This window comes from Chiloscyllium punctatum, chromosome 50 (assembly GCF_047496795.1).
Source record: "Chiloscyllium punctatum isolate Juve2018m chromosome 50, sChiPun1.3, whole genome shotgun sequence".
NCBI classification, from domain to species: Eukaryota; Metazoa; Chordata; class Chondrichthyes; order Orectolobiformes; family Hemiscylliidae; genus Chiloscyllium; species Chiloscyllium punctatum.
The window spans coordinates 33,412,607-33,431,500 of NC_092788.1; the positions used below are offsets into that span (position 1 = coordinate 33,412,607).

Genomic DNA, 18,894 nt, shown 5'->3' on the forward strand with positions numbered 1-18,894 from the left:
GGCCCGTACCCCAGTGAGAGTCTGTGTGTGTGTGTGTAGGGGCCGGTACCCCAGTGAGAGTCTGTGTGTGTGTGTGTGTGTGTAGGGGCCCGTACACCAGTGAGAGTCTGTGTGTGTGTGTGTAGGGGCACGTACCCCAGTGAGAGTCTGTGTGTGTGTGTGTAGGGGCCCGTACCCCAGTGAGAGTCTGTGTGTGTGTGTGTAGGGGCCGGTACCCCAGTGAGAGTCTGTGTGTGTGTGTGTGTGTGTAGGGGCCCGTACACCAGTGAGAGTCTGTGTGTGTGTGTGTAGGGGCACGTACCCCAGTGAGAGTCTGTGTGTGTGTGTGTAGGGGCCCGTACCACAGTGAGAGTCTGTGTGTGTGTGTGTAGGGGCCCGTACCCCAGTGAGAGTCTGTCTGTGTGTGTGTAGGGGCCCGTACCCCAGTGAGAGTCTGTGTGTGTGTGTGTGTGTGTAGAGGTCCGTACCCCAGTGAGAGTCTGTGTGTGTGTGTGTAGGGGCCCGTACCCCAGTGAGAGTCTGTGTGTGTAGGGGCCCGTACCCCAGTGAGAGTCTGTGTGTGTGTGTGTAGGGGCCCGTACCCCAGTGAGAGTCTGTGTGTGTAGGGGCCCGTACCCCAGTGAGAGTCTGTGTGTGTGTGTGTAGGGGCCCGTAACCCAGTGAGAGTCTGTGTGTGTGTGTGTAGGGGCCCGTACCCCAGTGAGAGTCTGTGTGTGTGTGTGTAGGGGCCCGTACCCCAGTGAGAGTCTGTGTGTGTGTGTGTAGGGGCCCGTACCCCAGTGAGAGTCTGTGTGTGTGTGTGTGTAGGGGCCCGTACCCCAGTGAGAGTCTGTGTGTGTGTGTGTAGGGGCCCGTACCCCAGTGAGAGTCTGTGTGTGTAGGGGCCCATACCCCAGTGAGAGTCTGTGTGTGTGTGTGTGTGTTGGGGCCCGTACCCCAGTGAGAGTCTGTGTGTGTGTGTGTGTAGGGGTCCGTACCCCATGAGAGTCTGTGTGTGTGTGTGTAGGGGCCCGTACCCCAGTGAGAGTCTGTGTGTGTGTGTGTCGGGGCCCGTACCCCAGTGAGAGTCTGTGTGTGTGTGTGTGTAGGGGCCCGTACCCCAGTGAGAGTCTGTGTGTGTGTGTGTAGGGGCCCGTACCCCAGTGAGAGTCTGTGTGTGTGTGTGTAGAGGCCCGTACCCCAGTGAGAGTCTGTGTGTGTGTGTGTAGGGGCCCGTACCCCAGTGAGAGTCTGTGTGTGTGTGTGTAGGGGCCCGTACCCCAGTGAGAGTCTGTGTGTGTGTGTGTAGGGGCCCGTACCCCAGTGAAAGTCTGTGTGTGTGTGGGTAGGGGCCCGTACCCCAGTGAGAGTCTGTGTGTGTGTGTGTAGGGGCCCGTACCCCAGTGAGAGTCTGTGTGTGTGTGTGTGTAGGGGCCCGTACCCCAGTGAGAGTCTGTGTGTGTGTGTGTAGGGGCCCGAACCCCAGTGAGAGTCTGTGTGTGTGTGTGTAGGGGCCCGTACCCCAGTGAGAGTCTGTGTGTGTGTGTGTAGGGGCCCGTACCCCAGTGAGAGTCTGTGTGTGTGTGTGTAGGGGCCCGTACCCCAGTGAGAGTCTGTGTGTGTGTGTGTGTGTAGGGGCCCGTACCCCAGTGAGAGTCTGTGTGTGTGTGTGTAGGGCCCGTACCCCAGTGAGAGTCTGTGTGTGTGTGTGTACGGCCCGTACCCCAGTGAGAGTCTGTGTGTGTGTGTGTAGGGGCCCGTACCCCAGTGAGAGTCTGTGTGTGTGTGTGTAGGGGCCCGTACCCCAGTGAGAGTCTGTGTGTGTGTGTGTAGAGGCCCGTACCCCAGTGAGAGTCTGTGTGTGTGTGTGTGTAGGGGCCCGTACCCCAGTGAGAGTCTGTGTGTGTGTGTGTAGGGGCCCGTACCCCAGTTAGAGTCTGTGTGTGTGTGTGTAGGGGCCCGTTCCCCAGTGAGAGTCTGTGTGTGTGTGTGTAGGGGCCCGTACCCCAGTGAGAGTCTGTGTGTGTGTGTAGGGGCCCGTACCCCAGTGAGAGTCTGTGTGTGTGTGTGTAGGGGCCCATACCCCAGTGAGAGTCTGTGTGTGTGTGTGTCTAGGGGCCCGTACCCCAGTGAGAGTCTGTGTGTGTGTGTGTAGGGCCCGTACCCCAGTGAGAGTCTGTGTGTGTGTGTGAGCCCGTACCCCAGTGAGAGTCTGTGTGTGTGTGTGTGTAGGGGCCCGTACCCCAGTGAGAGTCTGTGTGTGTGTGTGTCGGGGCCCGTACCCCAGTGAGAGTCTGTGTGTGTGTGTGTCGGGGCCCGTACCCCAGTGAGAGTCTGTGTGTGTGTGTGTAGGGGCCCGTACCCCAGTGAGAGTCTGTGTGTGTGTGTGTCGGGGCCCGTACCCCAGTTAGAGTCTGTGTGTGTGTGTGTAGGGGCCCGTACCCCAGTGAGAGGTCTGTGTGTGTGTGTGTAGGGGCCCGTACCCCAGTGAGAGTCTGTGTGTGTTTGTGTAGAGGCCCGTACCCCAGTGAGAGTCTGTGTGTGTGTGTGTAGGGGCCCGTACCCCAGTGAGAGTCTGTGTGTGTGTGTGTAGGGGCCCGTACCCCAGTGAGAGTCTGTGTGTGTGTGTGTAGGGGCCCGTACCCCAGTGAGAGTCTGTGTGTGTGTGTGTAGGGGCCCGTACCCCAGTGAGAGTCTGTGTGTGTGTTTGTGTAGAGGCCCGTACCCCAGTGAGAGTCTGTGTGTGTGTGTGTCGGGGCCCGTACCCCAGTGAGAGTCTGTGTGTGTGTGTGTAGGGGCCCGTACCCCAGTGAGAGTCTGTGTGTGTGTTTGTGTAGAGGCCCGTACCCCAGTGAGAGTCTGTGTGTGTGTGTGTAGAGGCCCGTACCCCAGTGAGAGGTCTGTGCTGAAGTTACTTTCCCTGAACATGGAACTCTCCCTTTTTCTAAACCCAGCTCCTGATACCAAGTACCTGAACGGTTGTTGTGATGTTCTTCGGGAGTTGATCCGGGAAGAGGGATTGCGCTCCCTGTACAAAGGTTTCTCTGCTGTTATGTTGCGTGCATTCCCAGCTAATGCGGTAAGATATCTCGGGTTCCAAGTTCTCAAACCACCCCATTCATCAACATTCTGGATAGTTCGTACGTTTGCAGGTGACACTGACATTGGAGGTGTAGAGGACAGTGAAGAGGGTTACCTCAGATTACAACAGGATCTGATCCAGATGGGCCGGGGGGCCGAGGAGTGGCAGATGGAGTTTAATTCAGATAAATGCGAGGGGCTGCATCTTGGGAAAACAAATCTTAGCAGGACTTATACACTTAATGGGACGGTCCTGGGGAGTGTTGCTGAACACAGAGACCTTGGAGTGCAGGTTCCTAGCTCCTTGAAAGTGGAGTCGCAGGTCGATAGGATAGTGAAGGCAGCGTTGGGTATGCTTTCCTTTATTGGTCAGGACTACAGGAGTTTGGTACACTGGCCTTTATGGGGTCAGGAGTCGGGAGGTCACGTTGCGGCCGTATTGGTGAGGCTGCTTTTGGAATACCGCGTTCGATTCTGACCCAGGAAGGATGTTGGGAAAAGGGTTCAGGAAAAGATTTACAAGGATGTTGCCAGGGTTGGAGGGTCTGAGCTACAGGGAGAGGCTGAACAGGTTGGGGCTGTTTTCCCTGGAGTGTCGGGGGCTGAGGGGTGACCTTATAGAGGTTTATAAAATCATGGGGGGGGCGCCTGGATAGGGTAAATAGACAAGGTCTTTTCCCCCCTGGGGTCGGCGAGTCCAGAACAAGAGGGGGGTAGGTTTAAGGTGAGGGAGGGGGAAAGGGACCCGAGGGGTAACCTTTTCCCCCCAGAGGGTGGTGCGTGTGTGGAACGAGCTGCCAGAGGAAGTGGTGGGGGCTGGTACAATGATAACATTTAAAAGGATGGGGGGGGAGACATGGATAGGAAGGGTTTAGGGGGGAGATGGAGCCAAGTGCTGGCAAACAGGGACTGGATTAGGTTAGGGTATCGGGGTCAGCATGGACGGGATGGGCCGAAGGGTCTGTTTCGGTACTCTGGGACACCAGTCTGGACTCCTCGCCCCATTATAAATTGCTAACGAGTGATATGGAAGCTCAGGATACCGACTGGATTTGCCTGCGCGTGGCTCACGTCTCAGTCGAACCTCCCGTCAGGACACTTCTCAAGAATACCCAAGCGGGCAGGGGGGCAGATGACACCCGACGGCCGCGCGCGTCTCAAACCAACTCTCACTCCGAGCGGCGGGGGGTGGGGAGGGGGAGGGCGCGGCAGCGGCTGTCATCGACTGGCGTTCAGGTGCCCGACCGACGCAAGAGGCCAGCAGTTAACTGTCGTTCATCAGGTGGCCGGTGCGTCAATAGCGGCAGGTTCCGTCCGAGGCAACGGGTGACGTGAGCGGGTAGAAACGGGGACAGCTGGGGGAAAAGAGCGCACCTCACCTGCTGATCTGTTCAAGTCTCAGCGACCGAGAACTCTCAAAATTCCACTGTTCAAAGGGGGGGGGACAAAAAAAAGCTTTTTTCTTTAAATCTAAAAACAAACAACTATTGACCACTTGAAGCCCCCCTATCCCTTAAAGATATGTTATCTCCCTCCCGATCGATAACAATATATTGATCCAACCAAGCTCCCTGTGAAAATTACATCAACTTAATGTTCCAATCGAGACACCATTGTTGGGGTCTGTCTGTCTTTCACATGTAGATCACCCTGGGTCGAGTTCAGTCTTTCGTTGCAAAGAAGGGAATTAGAATTAGAATCCCCCACAGTGTGGAAACAGGCCCTTCGGCCCAACAAGTCCACACCGACCCTCCGAACAGTAACCCACCCAGACCCATTCCCCTCCCCTATTACTCGACGTTTCCCCCGTACTAATCCACCCTAACCTGCACATCCCTGGGCACTATGGGACAATTTAGCACGGCCAATCCCACCCTAACCTGCACATCCCTGGGCACTACGGGGGACAATTTAGCACGGCCAATCCCACCCTAACCTGCACATCCCTGGGCACTACGGGGACAATTTAGCACGGCCAATCCCACCCTAACCTGCACATCCCTGGGCACTACGGGGACAATTTAGCACGGCCAATCCCACCCTAACGTGTACATCCCTGGGCACCACGGGGACAATTTAGCACGGGCCAATCCACCCTAACCTGTACATCCCCGGGCACTACGGGGACAATTTAGCACGGGCCAATCCACCCTAACCTGCACATCCCTGGGCACTACGGGGACAATTTAGCACGGCCAATCCATCCTAACCTGCACATCCCTGGGCACTACGGGGACAATTTAGCACGGGCCAATCCACCCTAACCTGCACATCCCTGGGCACTACGGGGACAATTTAGCACGGCCAATCCACCCTAACCTGTACATCCCTGGGCACTACGGGGACAATTTAGCACGGCCAATCCACCCTAACCTGCACATCCCTGGGCACTACGGGGACAATTTAGCACGGCCAATCCACCCTAACCTGTACATCCCTGGGCACTACGGGGACAATTTAGCACGGCCAATCCACCCTTACCTGCACATCCCTGGGCACTACGGGGACAATTTAGCACGGCCAATCCACCCTAACCTGCACATCCCTGGGCACTACGGGGACAATTTAGCACGGCCAATCCACCCTAACCTGCACATCCCTGGGCACTACGGGGACAATTTAGCACGGCCAATCCCACCCTAACCTGCACATCCCTGGGCACTACGGGGACAATTTAGCACGGCCAATCCACCCTAACCTGTACATCCCTGGGCACTACGGGGACAATTTAGCACGGGCCAATCCACCCTAACCTGCACATCCCTGGGCACTACAGGGACAATTTAGCACGGCCAATCCACCCTTACCTGCACATCCCTGGGCACCACGGGGACAATTTAGCACGGCCAATCCCACCCTAACCTGCACATCCCTGGGCACTACAGGGACAATTTAGCACGGCCAATCCACCCTAACCTGCACATCCCTGGGCACTACGGGGACAATTTAGCACGGGCCAATCCACCCTAACCTGCACATCCCTGGGCACTACGGGGACAATTTAGCACGGCCAATCCACCCTAACCTGCACATCCCTGGGCACTACGGGGACAATTTAGCACGGCCAATCCACCCTAACCTTCACATCCCTGGGCACTACGGGGACAATTTAGCACGGCCAATCCACCCTAACCTACACATCCCTGGGCACTACGGGGACAATTTAGCACGGCCAATCCACCCTAAACTGCACATCTTTGGATTGTGGGGGGAAACCCAAGCAGACACGGTGTGGGGGGGGAGTGGGGGGAGAATGTACAAATTCCACACAGACAGTCGCTCGAGCGTGGAATCGAACCCGGGTCCCTGGGAGACAGCAGTGCTAATCACTCAGCCCACATGCCATCCAGAAGAGTATGGATTGAGAGCGTTTTGGATGGCAATCTCTCTCTCTCTCTCTCTCGAAATGGTCGGGGGTTATTCTCGCTCTCTGGCTAACCCCCATCAGTGCCGGGTCGTTTAGACCTCAAACATCAGATCACCTTCGCCAGGTTTGTAGCTCAGGGTGAGGTTGAGGGTGCTGGTTTGCTCGGTGAGCTGGAGGTTTGATACCCAGACGTTTCGTCACCGGGCTGGGTAACACCGTCAGCGGCGACATCCGTGTGAAGCGAAGGTGTTGTCTCCTGCTTTCCAGTTGTATCTTTCTCCTGGATGGGGGTTCCTGGGGTTTGTGGTGCACGTGCGTGTGTGAGAGAGAGAGAGAGAGAGAGAGCGGCAGTTAACTGTCGGTCGTCGGTGCGATGTCTAACCGAGCTCCTTGTATCCACCAGGCCTGTTTCCTGGGCTTCGAGATGGGCATGCAGTTCATCAACTGGATTTTCCCAGAGGAGGAGTGACACCGGGGTGGGTGGGGGGGGTTTACCCCTCTTTCCCCACCCCCCCTACACCCACCCCCCGACACTTGGCGCCTCCCGCAATGTCCCGGTGAAACCCCGGAGGTGGGGGGGGGGGGGGTTTCCGTTCCCAGGGTGGGCGGGATCGATTCCCACATGCCAGCTGACGTTCCCAGCCCGCGGCTTGGCGGGGGAGAGGCGCGGGGAGGGGGACCCGTACCCCGTCTGCCCGGTCTCAGCCTACGTGTCGCGCTGAAGCCTCTCCCGCCGGACGTGAGAGAGGGTCCCCTTGCTTGCCACCTCACGGAAATGGCCCCCCAGCGAGACCCAAGTGGTGGGTGGGGTGGGGGGCTGGTGTCAATTAGGGACGGGGGATAACGTTCCGACCTCTGTCTGTCCCGGGAACAAATGTTTCGGGAATAAAGATATTGTTCAGCAACAATTGTCTCATTCGATGGTTGACTGCGCTGTCAGGGGGTCAGCGCTGAGGGAGTGGGGGCTGTGGGAGGGTCAGTGCTGTGGGAGGGTCAGTGCTGAGGGAGTGGGTGCTGTGGGAGGGTCAGTGCTGAGGGAGTGGGTGCTGTGGGAGGGTCAGTGCTGAGGGAGAGGGGGCTGTGGGAGGGTCAGTGCTGAGGGAGTGGGCGCTGAGGGAGGGTCAGTGCTGAGGGAGTGGGCGCTGTGGGAGGGTCAGTGCTGTGGGAGTGGGGGCTGTGGGATGGTCAGCGCTGAGGGAGTGGGGGCTGTGGGAGGGTCAGTGCTGAGGGAGTGGGGGCTGTGGGAGGGTCAGCGCTGAGGGAGTGGGCGCTGTGGGAGGGTCAGCGCTGAGGGAAAGGGCGCTGTGGGAGGGTCAGTGCAGAGGGAGTGGGTGCTGTGGGAGGATCAGTGCTGTGGGAGTGGGGGCTGTGGGAGGGTCAGCGCTGAGGGAGAGGGGGCTGAGGGAGGGTCAGTGCTGAGGGAGTGGGCGCTGTGGGAGGGTCAGTGCTGAGGGAGTGGGGGCTGTGGGAGGGTCAGCGCTGAGGGAGTGGGCGCTGTGGGAGGGTCAGTGCTGAGGGAGTGGGCGCTGTGGGAGGGTCAGTGCTGAGGGAGGTGGGGCTGTGGGAGGGTCAGTGCTGAGGGAGTGGGGGCTGTGGGAGGGTCAGTGCTGAGGGAGTGGGGGCTGTGGGAGGGTCAGCGCTGAGGGAGTGGGGGCTGTGGGAGGGTCAGCGCTGAGGGAGTGGGGGCTGAGGGAGGGTCAGTGCCGAGGGAGTGGGCGCTGTGGGAGGGTCAGTGCTGTGGGAGTGGGGGCTGTGGGAGGGTCAGTGCTGAGGGAGGGTCAGCGCTTAGGGAGGGTCAGTGCTGAGGGAGTGGGTGCTGAGGGAGGGTCAGTGCCGAGGGAGTGGGCGCTGTGGGAGGGTCAGTGCTGTGGGAGTGGGGGCTGTGGGAGGGTCAGTGCTGTGGGAGGGTCAGTGCTGAGGGAGGGTCAGTGCTGAGGGAGTGGGTGCTGAGGGAGGGTCAGTGCTGAGGGAGCGGGTGCTGTGGGAGCCTCCCTCCTCGAGCCTGTTTCACGACAACAGGAGGCCATTCAGCCCACTTTCTCAGCCCTGTTACACAGCTCCAGGTGGCCATTCAGCCTCTCGTATTTGGAATAGTATGCCACCGCTCAGTACAGTTGGAGGCTGTGGGCAAGTTTGGGGAACGGGTACTTGCTTTCCTCTCGAATCATCACAAATGAAATGAAAAGGGGCGAAAGGAAAAAAGGGGATGGAGGAAGTTCCCAAACACAACTGGAGCCCACTTGACCAATGGCCCCATTGCCTACACAAACAAGATGGCCGCCAGGCGTGTTGTGGCAGAAGACTACAAATCCCAGAAGACTGGGCGGAGGCTGGCGCGCATGCCCAGCGACCTCAACTGACCTCTCAGGGGCAAAGGAAACCCCTGAAAGAAAAGTCCTTTTCACTCTTCGCCAATGCGGCCGAGTTGGCATCAGGAAATGAGTGGGAGACTCCCTGGTCCGGCGTAAAAATAATTTAAAATACATGTGCGGCGCGGTCACGTGGTCCAGGCGGTTGGTCCAGGAGGTTGGGGTGGGGGGGTAAAACTACATCTCCCGGCGGCCCCCGGGGGAGTGCGCACGCGCAGTGGCGACAATGCGGCGGCGGCGGAGGCCACGCCCCCTCCCCCCGTTGCCCGCGGCAACCGCGGCCTAGTCCTTTCTGGGGGCGGCTTTGAAGCCTCGGCCTCTGGTGCGGGGCTCCCTCCTCCTCCTCATCTTGGTCAGCTCGCCCCCCCAGCCCCCAAATTTTTTTTTATATAAAAGAAACTATAAATTCCCCCCCCCCCTCGAAATAATCTCGAATCCTCCAAGGTTGGCCCCTGGGGACTGAATATCCTTTGGTTTTAAAAGTCTTTTATTTTTAAATTGCCTTTTTTAATTGGAGTGGATGGTGGGGAGGGGTTAGGGGGTGGAGTAGGCAGAAAATTTATTTTGTTTTTGGAAGGAGGGGAACGAGAATACGCTCCTTTGTCGAGGGGCAGAACCGCCACTTGGCCGTTCTGTTGGCGGGGGTCAAAGTTCAGGGTGGCGTCTCCCACACCCTAGGGAGGGTTTTTAAAGGTTGTTTTATTTTTGGGACGTGGCGGGGGAGGGGGTCTGGAGCTCCGTCCCCAGGGCGTTTGCGTTGGGCGGGGCGGGGGGTGCGTGTTGTTGGCAGCAGATGCTCGAGCACGGGACGTTGGCGTCCCTCGACCTTTGACCCGGCTCTCTCCCCTCACCTCCTCTTTCCCGCTGCAGGTGCCCCCCCCGCCAGGACATCGCCAACGCTCCCGCTCCTCCATCCCAGCCAACGATCCGCGGGAGGGGGGGCCGGCCGGATCGGCGTCTGGAGGTCTACCAGCCCAGCGCAGCGCCCCGGGCGACGCTGGTCTTGACCACTTTGGACTCGGGAAATCCGGACTATCATCTTCACCAAGCAAGACTCTCGTCTTGACCCACCGGGACTCCCGCCTTCAGAAATCCAGACTCTCGTCTCCACCAATCCCGGACTGCCGTCTCGACCAATCCTGGACTGCCGTCTCGGCCAATCCAGTCTCTCGCCTCAACTGATCTCTTTGCCTTCGGACTCTGGGCATCAGTCCACCTTGACCCTTGCCTGTGGGCGATCCGGGCTCTTGACTCCATCGAGAGTCAATCCCAACGGATCGGCGGTCTCCCCAAGATCGTTTCGCCCCGTGTCCTTACGCCCCAACCCACCGGGGAATGCCGCTGGACGTGAAGTGGCCGTTCCCAAGCCGCCAGGGCTGGATCTGGACGCTCGGCAGTGCCATGGTCACAGCCGTGGTGGGCATCTACAGCCGCGTCTTGACCAGTTGAGTGTGGGCCCGACCTGTCCCCATGACCTGGCCACCCCTGTTGCTGGGCAGCGAGGGGATGGGGGAGGGAGGTGATCCAAGACAGAGAGAGAGAGAGCAACGCTGACCAGAGGACTGGAGGAGGGGAACGGGGAGGAGACGGCAGAGAGAGAGAGGGGGGTGGGGGGACGAGGCAGTGATGGCCTGAGAGGGCAAGAGGGGCTCGAGAGAGGCAGATCGAGATGGGCAGAGAGGAAACGAGTGTTCTGTGGAGTTGCAGGTCGATAGGATAGTGAAGGAGGTGTTTGGTATGGTTTCCTTTATTGGTCAGAGTATTGAGTACAGGAGTTGGGAGGTCAGGTTGCGGCTGTACAGGACATTGGTTAGGCCACTGTTGGAATATTGTGTGCAATTCTGGTCTCCTTCCTATCGGAAAGATGTTGTGAAACTTGAAAGGGTTCAGAAAAGATTTACAAGGATGTTGCCAGGGTTGGAGGGTCGGAGCTACAGGGAGAGGCTGAACAGGCTGGGGCTGTTTTCCCTGGAGCGTCGGAGGCTGAGGGGTGACCTTATAGAGGTTTATAAAATCATGGGGTGGGGGGGCATGGATAGGGTAAATAGACAAGGTCTTTTCCCCCTGGGGTGGGGGAGTCCAGAACTAGAGGGTTATAAAATCATGGGGGGGGGCATGGATAGGGTAAATAGACAAGGTCTTTTCCCCCTGGGGTCGGCGAGTCCAGAACAAGAGGGCATTGGTTTAGGGTGAGAGGGGAAAGATATAAAAGAGACCTAAGGGGCAACCTTTTCACCCAGAGGGTGGTACGTGAATGGAATGAGCTGCCAGAGGATGTGGTGGAGGCTGGTACAATTACAACATTTAAGAGGCATTTGGACGGGGATATGAATAGGAAGGGGTTTGGGGGGATATGGGCCGGGTGCTGGCAGGTGGGACTAGATTGGGTTGGGATATCTGGGTCAGCATGGACGGGTCGGACCGAAGGGTCTGTTTCTGTGTTGGACATCTCTGTGCCTCGATGACATTGAGGGTGCACAGGGGTGTGGGAGAGAGAGAGAGAGAGAGAGAGATGGCAAGATCAGCTGGAGAGGAAGGCAGAAGGTGGACAATGCAACCCAGAGTGGAGAGATAGGTGATAGGCAGGGAGAGGGTGATAGAGACACAGGGAGAGAGAGAGAGGGGGTCAGCTCCATAGGCTGTCCAAGGATCAGCGCCGAGGGGAGTGGGGGGCTGTGGGAGGGTCAGTGCTGTGGGAGGGTCAGTGCTGTGGGAGGGTCAGTGCTGAGGGAGTGGGGGCTGTGGGAGGGTCAGTGCTGAGGGAGTGGGGGCTGTGGGAGGGTCAGTGCTGAGGGAGTGGGGGCTGTAGGAGGGTCAGTGCTGAGGGAGCGGGGGCTGTGGGAGGGTCAGTGCTGAGGGAGTGGGTGCTGTGGGAGGGTCAGTGCTGAGGGAGTGGGTGCTGTGGGAGGGTCAGCGCTGAGGGAGTGGGGGCTGTGGGAGGGTCAGTGCTGAGGGAGTGGGGGCTGTGGGAGGGTCAGTGCTGAGGGAGTGGGTGCTGTGGGAGGGTCAGTGCTGAGGGAGTGGGGGCTGTGGGAGGGTCAGTGCTGAGGGAGTGGGGGCTGTGGGAGGGTCAGTGCTGAGGGAGTGGGTGCTGTGGGAGGGTCAGTGCTGAGGGAGTGGGTGCTGTGGGAGGGTCAGTGCTGAGGGAGTGGGGGCTGTGGGAGGGTCAGTGCTGAGGGAGTGGGGGCTGTGGGAGGGTCAGTGCTGAGGGAGTGGGGGCTGTGGGAGGGTCAGTGCTGAGGGAGGGTCAGTGCTGAGGGAGTGGGTGTTCTCTCTGTGACGGGGGAACAGTGTCGGTGTGAGGGACACACTCCTCACCTGTCTGGCCTCCCTGTTTACAGAGTACATGAACTGCCTGACTGTCCACAACAGGGAAGTGCTGTATGAGTTGATTGAGAAACGGCCCCAAGGGAAGCCCCTCATCACTGTCGCCAACCACCAGTCCTGTATGGACGACCCACACATCTGGGGTGAGGCATGGCAGTGTGTGGATGTGAGAGGTGTGTGTGTGTGTCTGTGACTGAGTGTGAGTTAGTGTTTCTATGTGTGTGAGACAGAGCATGCGTGTGTGAGACAGAGCATGTGTGTGTGTGACTAAGCATGTGAGACTGTGTGTGAGAGCATGTGCAGGTGAGAGTGTGTGTTTGTGTCATGGACGTGAGAGTGAGTGTGCGTCTGTGTGCGTGAGAGTGTGTGTGTGTGTGCGACAGCCTATGTGTGCATGAATTTGAATGTGTGTGTGTGTGTGAGTAAGGTTCTGAGTGTGAGAGGCTGGGTGCCTATAAGTGAATGTGAGATTGTGTTTTTGTTGTGTGTGAAACCATGAGTGGATGTGTGAGAGTGGGGAATGTGTGTGTGTGTTTGTGAGTGTGTGTGTTTGTGAGTATCTGTGTGTATGTCTGTATGTGTGTGTGTGAATGTATGTGTGTGACTATGTATATGTGTGTGACTGTATGTATATGTGTGTGTGTACGTATATGTGTGAATGTGTGTGTGGAATGTATGTATATGTGTGTGTGAGTGTATGTATTTGTGAGTGTATGTATTTGTGAGTGTATGTATTTGTGAGTGTATGTGTGTGAATTCGTGTGAGTGAATGTATGTGTGTGTGAATGTGTGTGTGTGTGTGTGTGAATGTGTGTGTGGAATGTATGTATATGTGTGTGTGAGTGTATGTATTTGTGAGTGTATGTATTTGTGAGTGTATGTATTTGTGAGTGTATGTATTTGTGAGTGTATGTGTGTGAATTCGTGTGAGTGAATGTATGTGTGTGTGAATGAATTGTATGTGAATGTATGTGTGTGTGAATGTGTGTGTATATGTGTGTGTGTGAATGTATGTGTTTGTGAGTGTATGTCTCTGTGTGTGAGTGAATGTGTGTGTTTCTGAGTGTATGTCTCTGTGTGTGTGTGAATGTATGTGTTTGTGAGTGTATGTCTCTGTGTGTGAGTGAATGTGTGTGTTTCTGAGTGTATGTCTCTGTGTGTGTGTGAATGTATGTGTTTGTGAGTGTATGTCTCTGTGTGTGAGTGAATGTGTGTGTTTCTGAGTGTATGTCTCTGTGTGTGTGTGAATGTATGTGTTTCTGAGTGTATGTCTCTGTGTGTGAGTGAATGTGTGTGTTTCTGAGTGTATGTCTCTGTGTGTGAGTGAATGTGTGTGTTTCTGAGTGTATGTCTCTGTGTGTGTGTGAATGTAAATGTATGAATGTATGTATATGTGTGTGTGAATGTATGTATTTGTGAGTGTATGTGTGTGTGAATGTATGTGTGTGTGTGAATGTGTGTGTGTGAATGTATGTGTGTGTGAATGTATGTATATGTGTTTGTGTGAATGTGTGTGTGTGTGTGAATGTATGTGTGTGTGTGTATGTATGTGTGTGTGTGTGTGTATGTATGTGTGTGTGTGTGTATGTATGTGTGTGTGTGAATGTGTGTGTGTGTGTGTATGTATGTGTGTGTGTGTATGTATGTGTGTGTGTGTATGTATGTGTGTGTGTATGTATGTGTGTGTGAGTGTATGTATATGTGTTTGTGTGAATGTGTGTGTGTGTGAATGTATGTGTGTTTGTGTGTGTGAATGTGTGTGTGTGTGATGTGTGTGTGTGAATGTGTGTGTGTGTGAATGTATGTATGTGTGTGTGTGTGAATGTGTGTGTGTGTGTGAATGTATGTATGTGTGTGTGTGTGAATGTATGTGTGTGTGTGAATGTGTGTGTGTGTGAATGTGTGTGTGTGTGAATGTATGTATGTGTGAATGTATGTATGTGTGAATGTATGTATGTGTGAATGTATGTATGTGTGTGTGTGTGAATGTATGTATGTGTGAATGTGTGTGTGTGAATGTATGTGTGTGTGAATGTGTGTGTGTGTGAATGTGTGTGTGTGTGTGAATGTATGTGTGTGTGAATGTGTGTGTGTGTGTGTGAATGTGTGTGTGTGTGTGTGTGAATGTGTGTGTGTGTGAATGTGTGTGTGTGAATGTGTGTGTGTGTGAATGTGTGTGTGTGTGAATGTATGTGTGTGTGAATGTGTGTGTGTGTGAATGTATGTGTGTGTGAATGTGTGTGTGTGTGTGTGAATGTGTGTGTGTGAATGTGTGTGTGTGTGTGTGAATGTGTGTGTGTGAATGTATGTGTGTGTGAATGTATGTATGTGTGAATGTGTGTGTGTGTGAATGTGTGTGTGTGAATGTGTGTGTGTGTGTGAATGTGTGTGTGTGAATGTGTGTGTGTGAATGTGTGAATGTGTGTGTGTGAATGTGTGTGTGTGTGTGTGTGTGTGAATGTGTGTGTGTGTGAATGTGTGTGTGTGTGTGTGTGTGGTGTGATGTGTGGTGATGTGTGTGTGTGTGTGTGAATGTGTGTGGGTGATGTGTGTGTGGGTGAATGTGTGGTGTGTGAATGTGTGTGTGTGTGGGTGTGAGTGTGAATGTGTGTGTGTGAATGTGTGGTGTGTGTGTGTGTGGTGTGATGTGTGTGTGTGTGAATGTGTGTGTGTGTGTGAATGTGTGTGTGTGTGAATGTATGTGTGTGTGATGTGTGTGATGTGGGTGTGTGTGTGAATGTGTGTGTGTGTGAATGTGTGTGTGTGTGAATGTGTGTGTGTGTGAATGTATGTGTGTGTGAATGTGTGTGTGTGATGTGTGTGTGTGTGAATGTATGTGTGTGATGTGTGTGTGTGTGAATGTGTGTGTGGTGAATGTGTGTGTGTGTGATGTATGTGTGTGTGATGTGTGTGTGTGTGAATGTGTGTGTGTGTGAATGTTTGTGTGGGTGAATGTGTGTGTGTGTGTGTGAATGTGTGTGTGTGAATGTGTGTGTGTGTGAATGTGTGTGTGTGTGAATGTATGTGTGTGTGAATGTGTGTGTGGAATGTGTGTGTGTGTGTGTGATGTATGTGTGTGTGAATGGTGTGTGAGTGTGTGTGAATGTGTGTGGTGTGTGAATGTGTGTGTGTGTGTAGTGTGTGTGTGTGTATGTGTGTGTGTGATGTGTGTGTGTGTGGAATGTGTGTGTGTGTGAATGTGTGTGTGTGAATGTGTGTGTGTGTGAATGTGTGTGTGTGTGATGTATGTGTGTGAAGTGTGTGTGTGTGAATGTGTGTGTGTGATGTGTGTGTGGTGTGTGATGTGTGTGTGTGTGAATGTGTGTGGTGTGAATGTGTGTGTGTGTGTGTGATGTGTGTGTGGTGTGTGTGTGTGTGGATGTTGTGTGATGTGTGTGTGTGTGTGATGTGTGTGGTGTGGTGTGTGTGTGTGTGATGTGGGTGTGGTGTGTGTGTGGTGTGTGATGTGTGTGTGATGTGGTGTGTGTGTGGGTGTGAATGTGTGTGTGTGTGGTGTGTGTGTGTGTGTGGTGTGGGGTTGTGTGTGGGGATGGGTGTGTGTGGTGTGTGTGTATGTGTGTGTGTGTGTGTGTGTGTGATTGTGTGTGGTGTGTGTGTGTGTGTGATGTGTGGGTGTGTGGTTGGGGTGGGTGTGTGGTGGTGTGGTGATGTGTGTGTGTGTGATGTGTGTGTGGTGTGTGAATGTGTGTGTGTGTGAATGTATGTGTGTGTGATGTGTGGTGTGTGTGTGTGTGGGTGATGTGTGTGTGTGAATGTGTGTGGTGTGTGAATGTGTGTGTGTGTGAATGTGTGTGTGTGTGAATGTGATGTGTGTGTGATGTGTGTGTGTGTGAATGTATGTGTGTGTGAATGTGTGTGTGTGTGATTGTATGTGTGTGTGTGTGTGTGGTGAATGTGTGGTGTGTGAATGTGTGTGTGTGGTGATGTATGTGGTGGTGTGGGTGTGTGTGTGTGTGTGTGTGTGATGTGTGTGTGTGAATGTGGGGGTGTGGTGGTGTGGTGTGTGTGTGGGATGTGTGTGTGTGTGATGGTGTGGTGTGATGTGGTGTGTGAAGGTGTGTGTGTGTGGTTGTGTGTGTGAATGTGTGTGTGTGTGTGAATGTGTGTGTGTGATGTTGTGTGTGGGGATGTGTGTGTGAATGTGTGTGTTGTGTGTGTGTGATGTGTGTGTGTGAATGGTGTGTGTGTGAATGTGTGTGTGTGTGTGTGTGATGTGTGTGTGTGTGAATGTGTGTGTGTGGATGTGTGTGTGTGTGTGTTGTGTGTGTGTGTGTGTGTGTGAATGTGTGTGTGTGTGAGTGTGTGTGTGTGTGATGTATGTGTGTGTGAATGTGTGTGTGTGTGTGAATGTGTGTGTGTGTGTGTGTGATGTGTGTGATGTGGTGTGTGTGTGTGAATGTGTGTGTGTGTGATGTGGTGTGAATGTGTGTGTGTGTGAATGTGTGTGTGTGTGTGATGTGTGTGTGTGTGAATGTGTGTGTGTGTGATGTGTGTGTGTGTGATGTGTGTGTGTGTGTATGTGTGTGTGAATGTGTGTGTGAGATGTGTGTGTATGTGTGTGTGTGAATGTGTGTGTGTGAAGGTGTGTGTGAATGTGTGTGTGTGTGAATGTGGTGTGTGTGAATGTGTGTGTGTGTGTGTGTGTGTGTGTGAGTGTATGTGTGTGTGTGTGAATGTGTGTGTGTGTGAATGTGTGTGTGTGTGATGTGTGTATGTGTGTGTGTGTGAATGTGTGTGTGTGTGAATGTGGTGTGTGTGTGTGATGTATGTGTGTGGATGTGTGTGATGTGTGTGTGTGTGTGTGAATGTGTGTGTGTGGTGAATGTGTGTGTGGTGTGAATGGTGTGTGTGTGAATGTGTGGTGTGTGATGTGTGTGTGTGTGAATGTGATGTGTGTGTGAATGTATGTGTGTGTGAATGTGTGTGTGTGTGTGTGAATGTGTGTGTGTGAATGTGTGTGTGTGTGTGTGAAGGTGTGTGTGTGTGAATGTGTGTGTGGGTGAATGTTGTGTGTGTGGTGTGAATGTTGTGTGTGTGTGTGATGTGTGTGTGTGTGTGAATGTGTGTGTGTGGTGTGTGATGTGGGTGATGTGTGTGTGTGTGAATGTGTGTGTGTGTGAATGTGTGTTGTGTGTGTGTGAATGTGTGTGTGTGAATGTGTGTGTGTGTGAATGTATGTGTGTGGTGTGTGATGTGTTGGTGTGTGTGAATGTGTGTGTGTGAATGTGTGTGTGTGAATGTGTGTGTGTGTGAATGTGTGTGTGTGTGAATGTGTGAGTGTGTGTGTGAATGTATGTGTGTGTGAGTGTGTGTGTGTGTGTATGTATGTGTGTGTGTGTGTGTGAATGTGTGTGTGTGTGAATGTAGTATGTGTGTGTGTGATGTATGTGTGTGTGTGTGGTGAATGTTGTAGTGTGTGTGTGTGTGTATGTGTGTGTGTGTGAATGTATGTGTGTGTGTGTGATTGTGTGTGTGTGTGATGTGTGTGTGTGTGTGAATGTGTGTGTGTGTGTGTGTGAATGTATGTGTTGGAATGTGTGGTGTGTGTGAATGTGTGTGTGTGTGTGTGTGTGAATGTGTGTGGTGGTGTGAATGTGTGTGTGGTGAATGTGTGTGTGTGGTGTGTGTGAGTGTGTGTGTGGTGTATGTGTGTGTGTGTGAATGTGGTGTGTGTGTGAATGTGTGTGTGTGTGAATGTGTGTGTGTGTGTGTGAATGTGTGTGTGTGTGAATGTATGTGTCTGTGTGTGAATGTGTGTGTGTGAATGTGTGTGTGTGTGTGTGTGAATGTGTGTGTGTGTGAATGTGTGTGTGAATGTGTGTGGTGTGTGATGTAGATGTGTGTGTGTGTGAATGTGTGTGTGTGTGAATGTGTTGTGTGAGTAGTGTGTGTGTGTGTGAATGTGTGTGTGTGTGAATGTGTGTGTGTGTGATTGTGTGGATGTGTGTGTGTGAATGTATGTGTGTGTGAATGTAGTGTGTGTGAATGTGTGTGTGGTGAATGTGTGTGTGTGTGTGTGTGTGTGATGTGTGTGTGTGTGAATGTGTATGTGTGTGTGTGATGTGTGTGTGTGATGTGTGTGTGTGTGAGTGTGTGTAATGTGTGTGTGTGTGAATGTGGTGTGTGTGTGAATGTGTGTGTGTGTGTGTGAATGTGTGTGTGTGTGAATGTGTGTGTGTGTGAATGTATGTGTGTGTGATGTGGTGTGAATGTGTGTGTGTGAATGTGTGTGTGTGTGTGTGTGTGAATGTGTGTGTGTGTGAATGTAAGTGTGTGTGAGTGTGATGTGTGTGTGTGTGAAGTGTGTGTGTGTGTGAATGTGTGTGAATGTGTGTGTGTGTGAATGTATGTGTGTGTGTGAATGTATGTGTGTGTGAATGTGTGTGTGTGTGTGAATGTGTGTGTGTGTGAATGTTAGTGTGTGATGTGTGTGTGTGAATGTATGTGTGTGTGTGTGATGTGTGTGTGTGTGTGAATGTTGTGTGTGTGTGTGTGAATTGTGTGTGTGTGAATGTGTGTGTGTGAATGTGTGTGTGTTGAATGTATGAATGTGTGTGTGTGTGAATGTGTGTGTGATGTGAATGTGTGTGTGTGAATGTGTGTGTGTGTGAGTGAATGTATATGTGTTGTGTGAATGTGTGTGTGTGTGATTGTGTGTGTGTGTGAGTGTATGTATATGTGTTTGTGTGAATGTGTGTGTGTGTGAAATGTGTGTGTGTGTGTGTATGTATATGGTGTTTGTGTGAATGT

The 18,894-nt window shown here is 53.5% G+C and overlaps 1 protein-coding gene across 4 annotated transcripts in view; it reads left to right on the plus strand.

Moving 5' to 3' along the window:
• LOC140470123 (mitochondrial carnitine/acylcarnitine carrier protein-like) overlaps positions 1-7,335 on the plus strand; it is a 224,739-nt gene extending 217,404 nt beyond the window's left edge. For all 4 annotated transcript variants that reach the window (XM_072566571.1, XM_072566570.1, XM_072566572.1 and 1 more), the window contains exons 8-9: positions 2,934-3,058; positions 6,831-7,335. In XM_072566571.1, the coding sequence (XP_072422672.1) occupies positions 2,934-3,058; positions 6,831-6,896 (191 nt within the window). In that variant the 3' untranslated portion in view covers positions 6,897-7,335. The remainder of the gene's footprint in view (positions 1-2,933; positions 3,059-6,830) is intronic.
• The last annotated feature ends 11,559 nt before the right edge of the window (positions 7,336-18,894 follow it).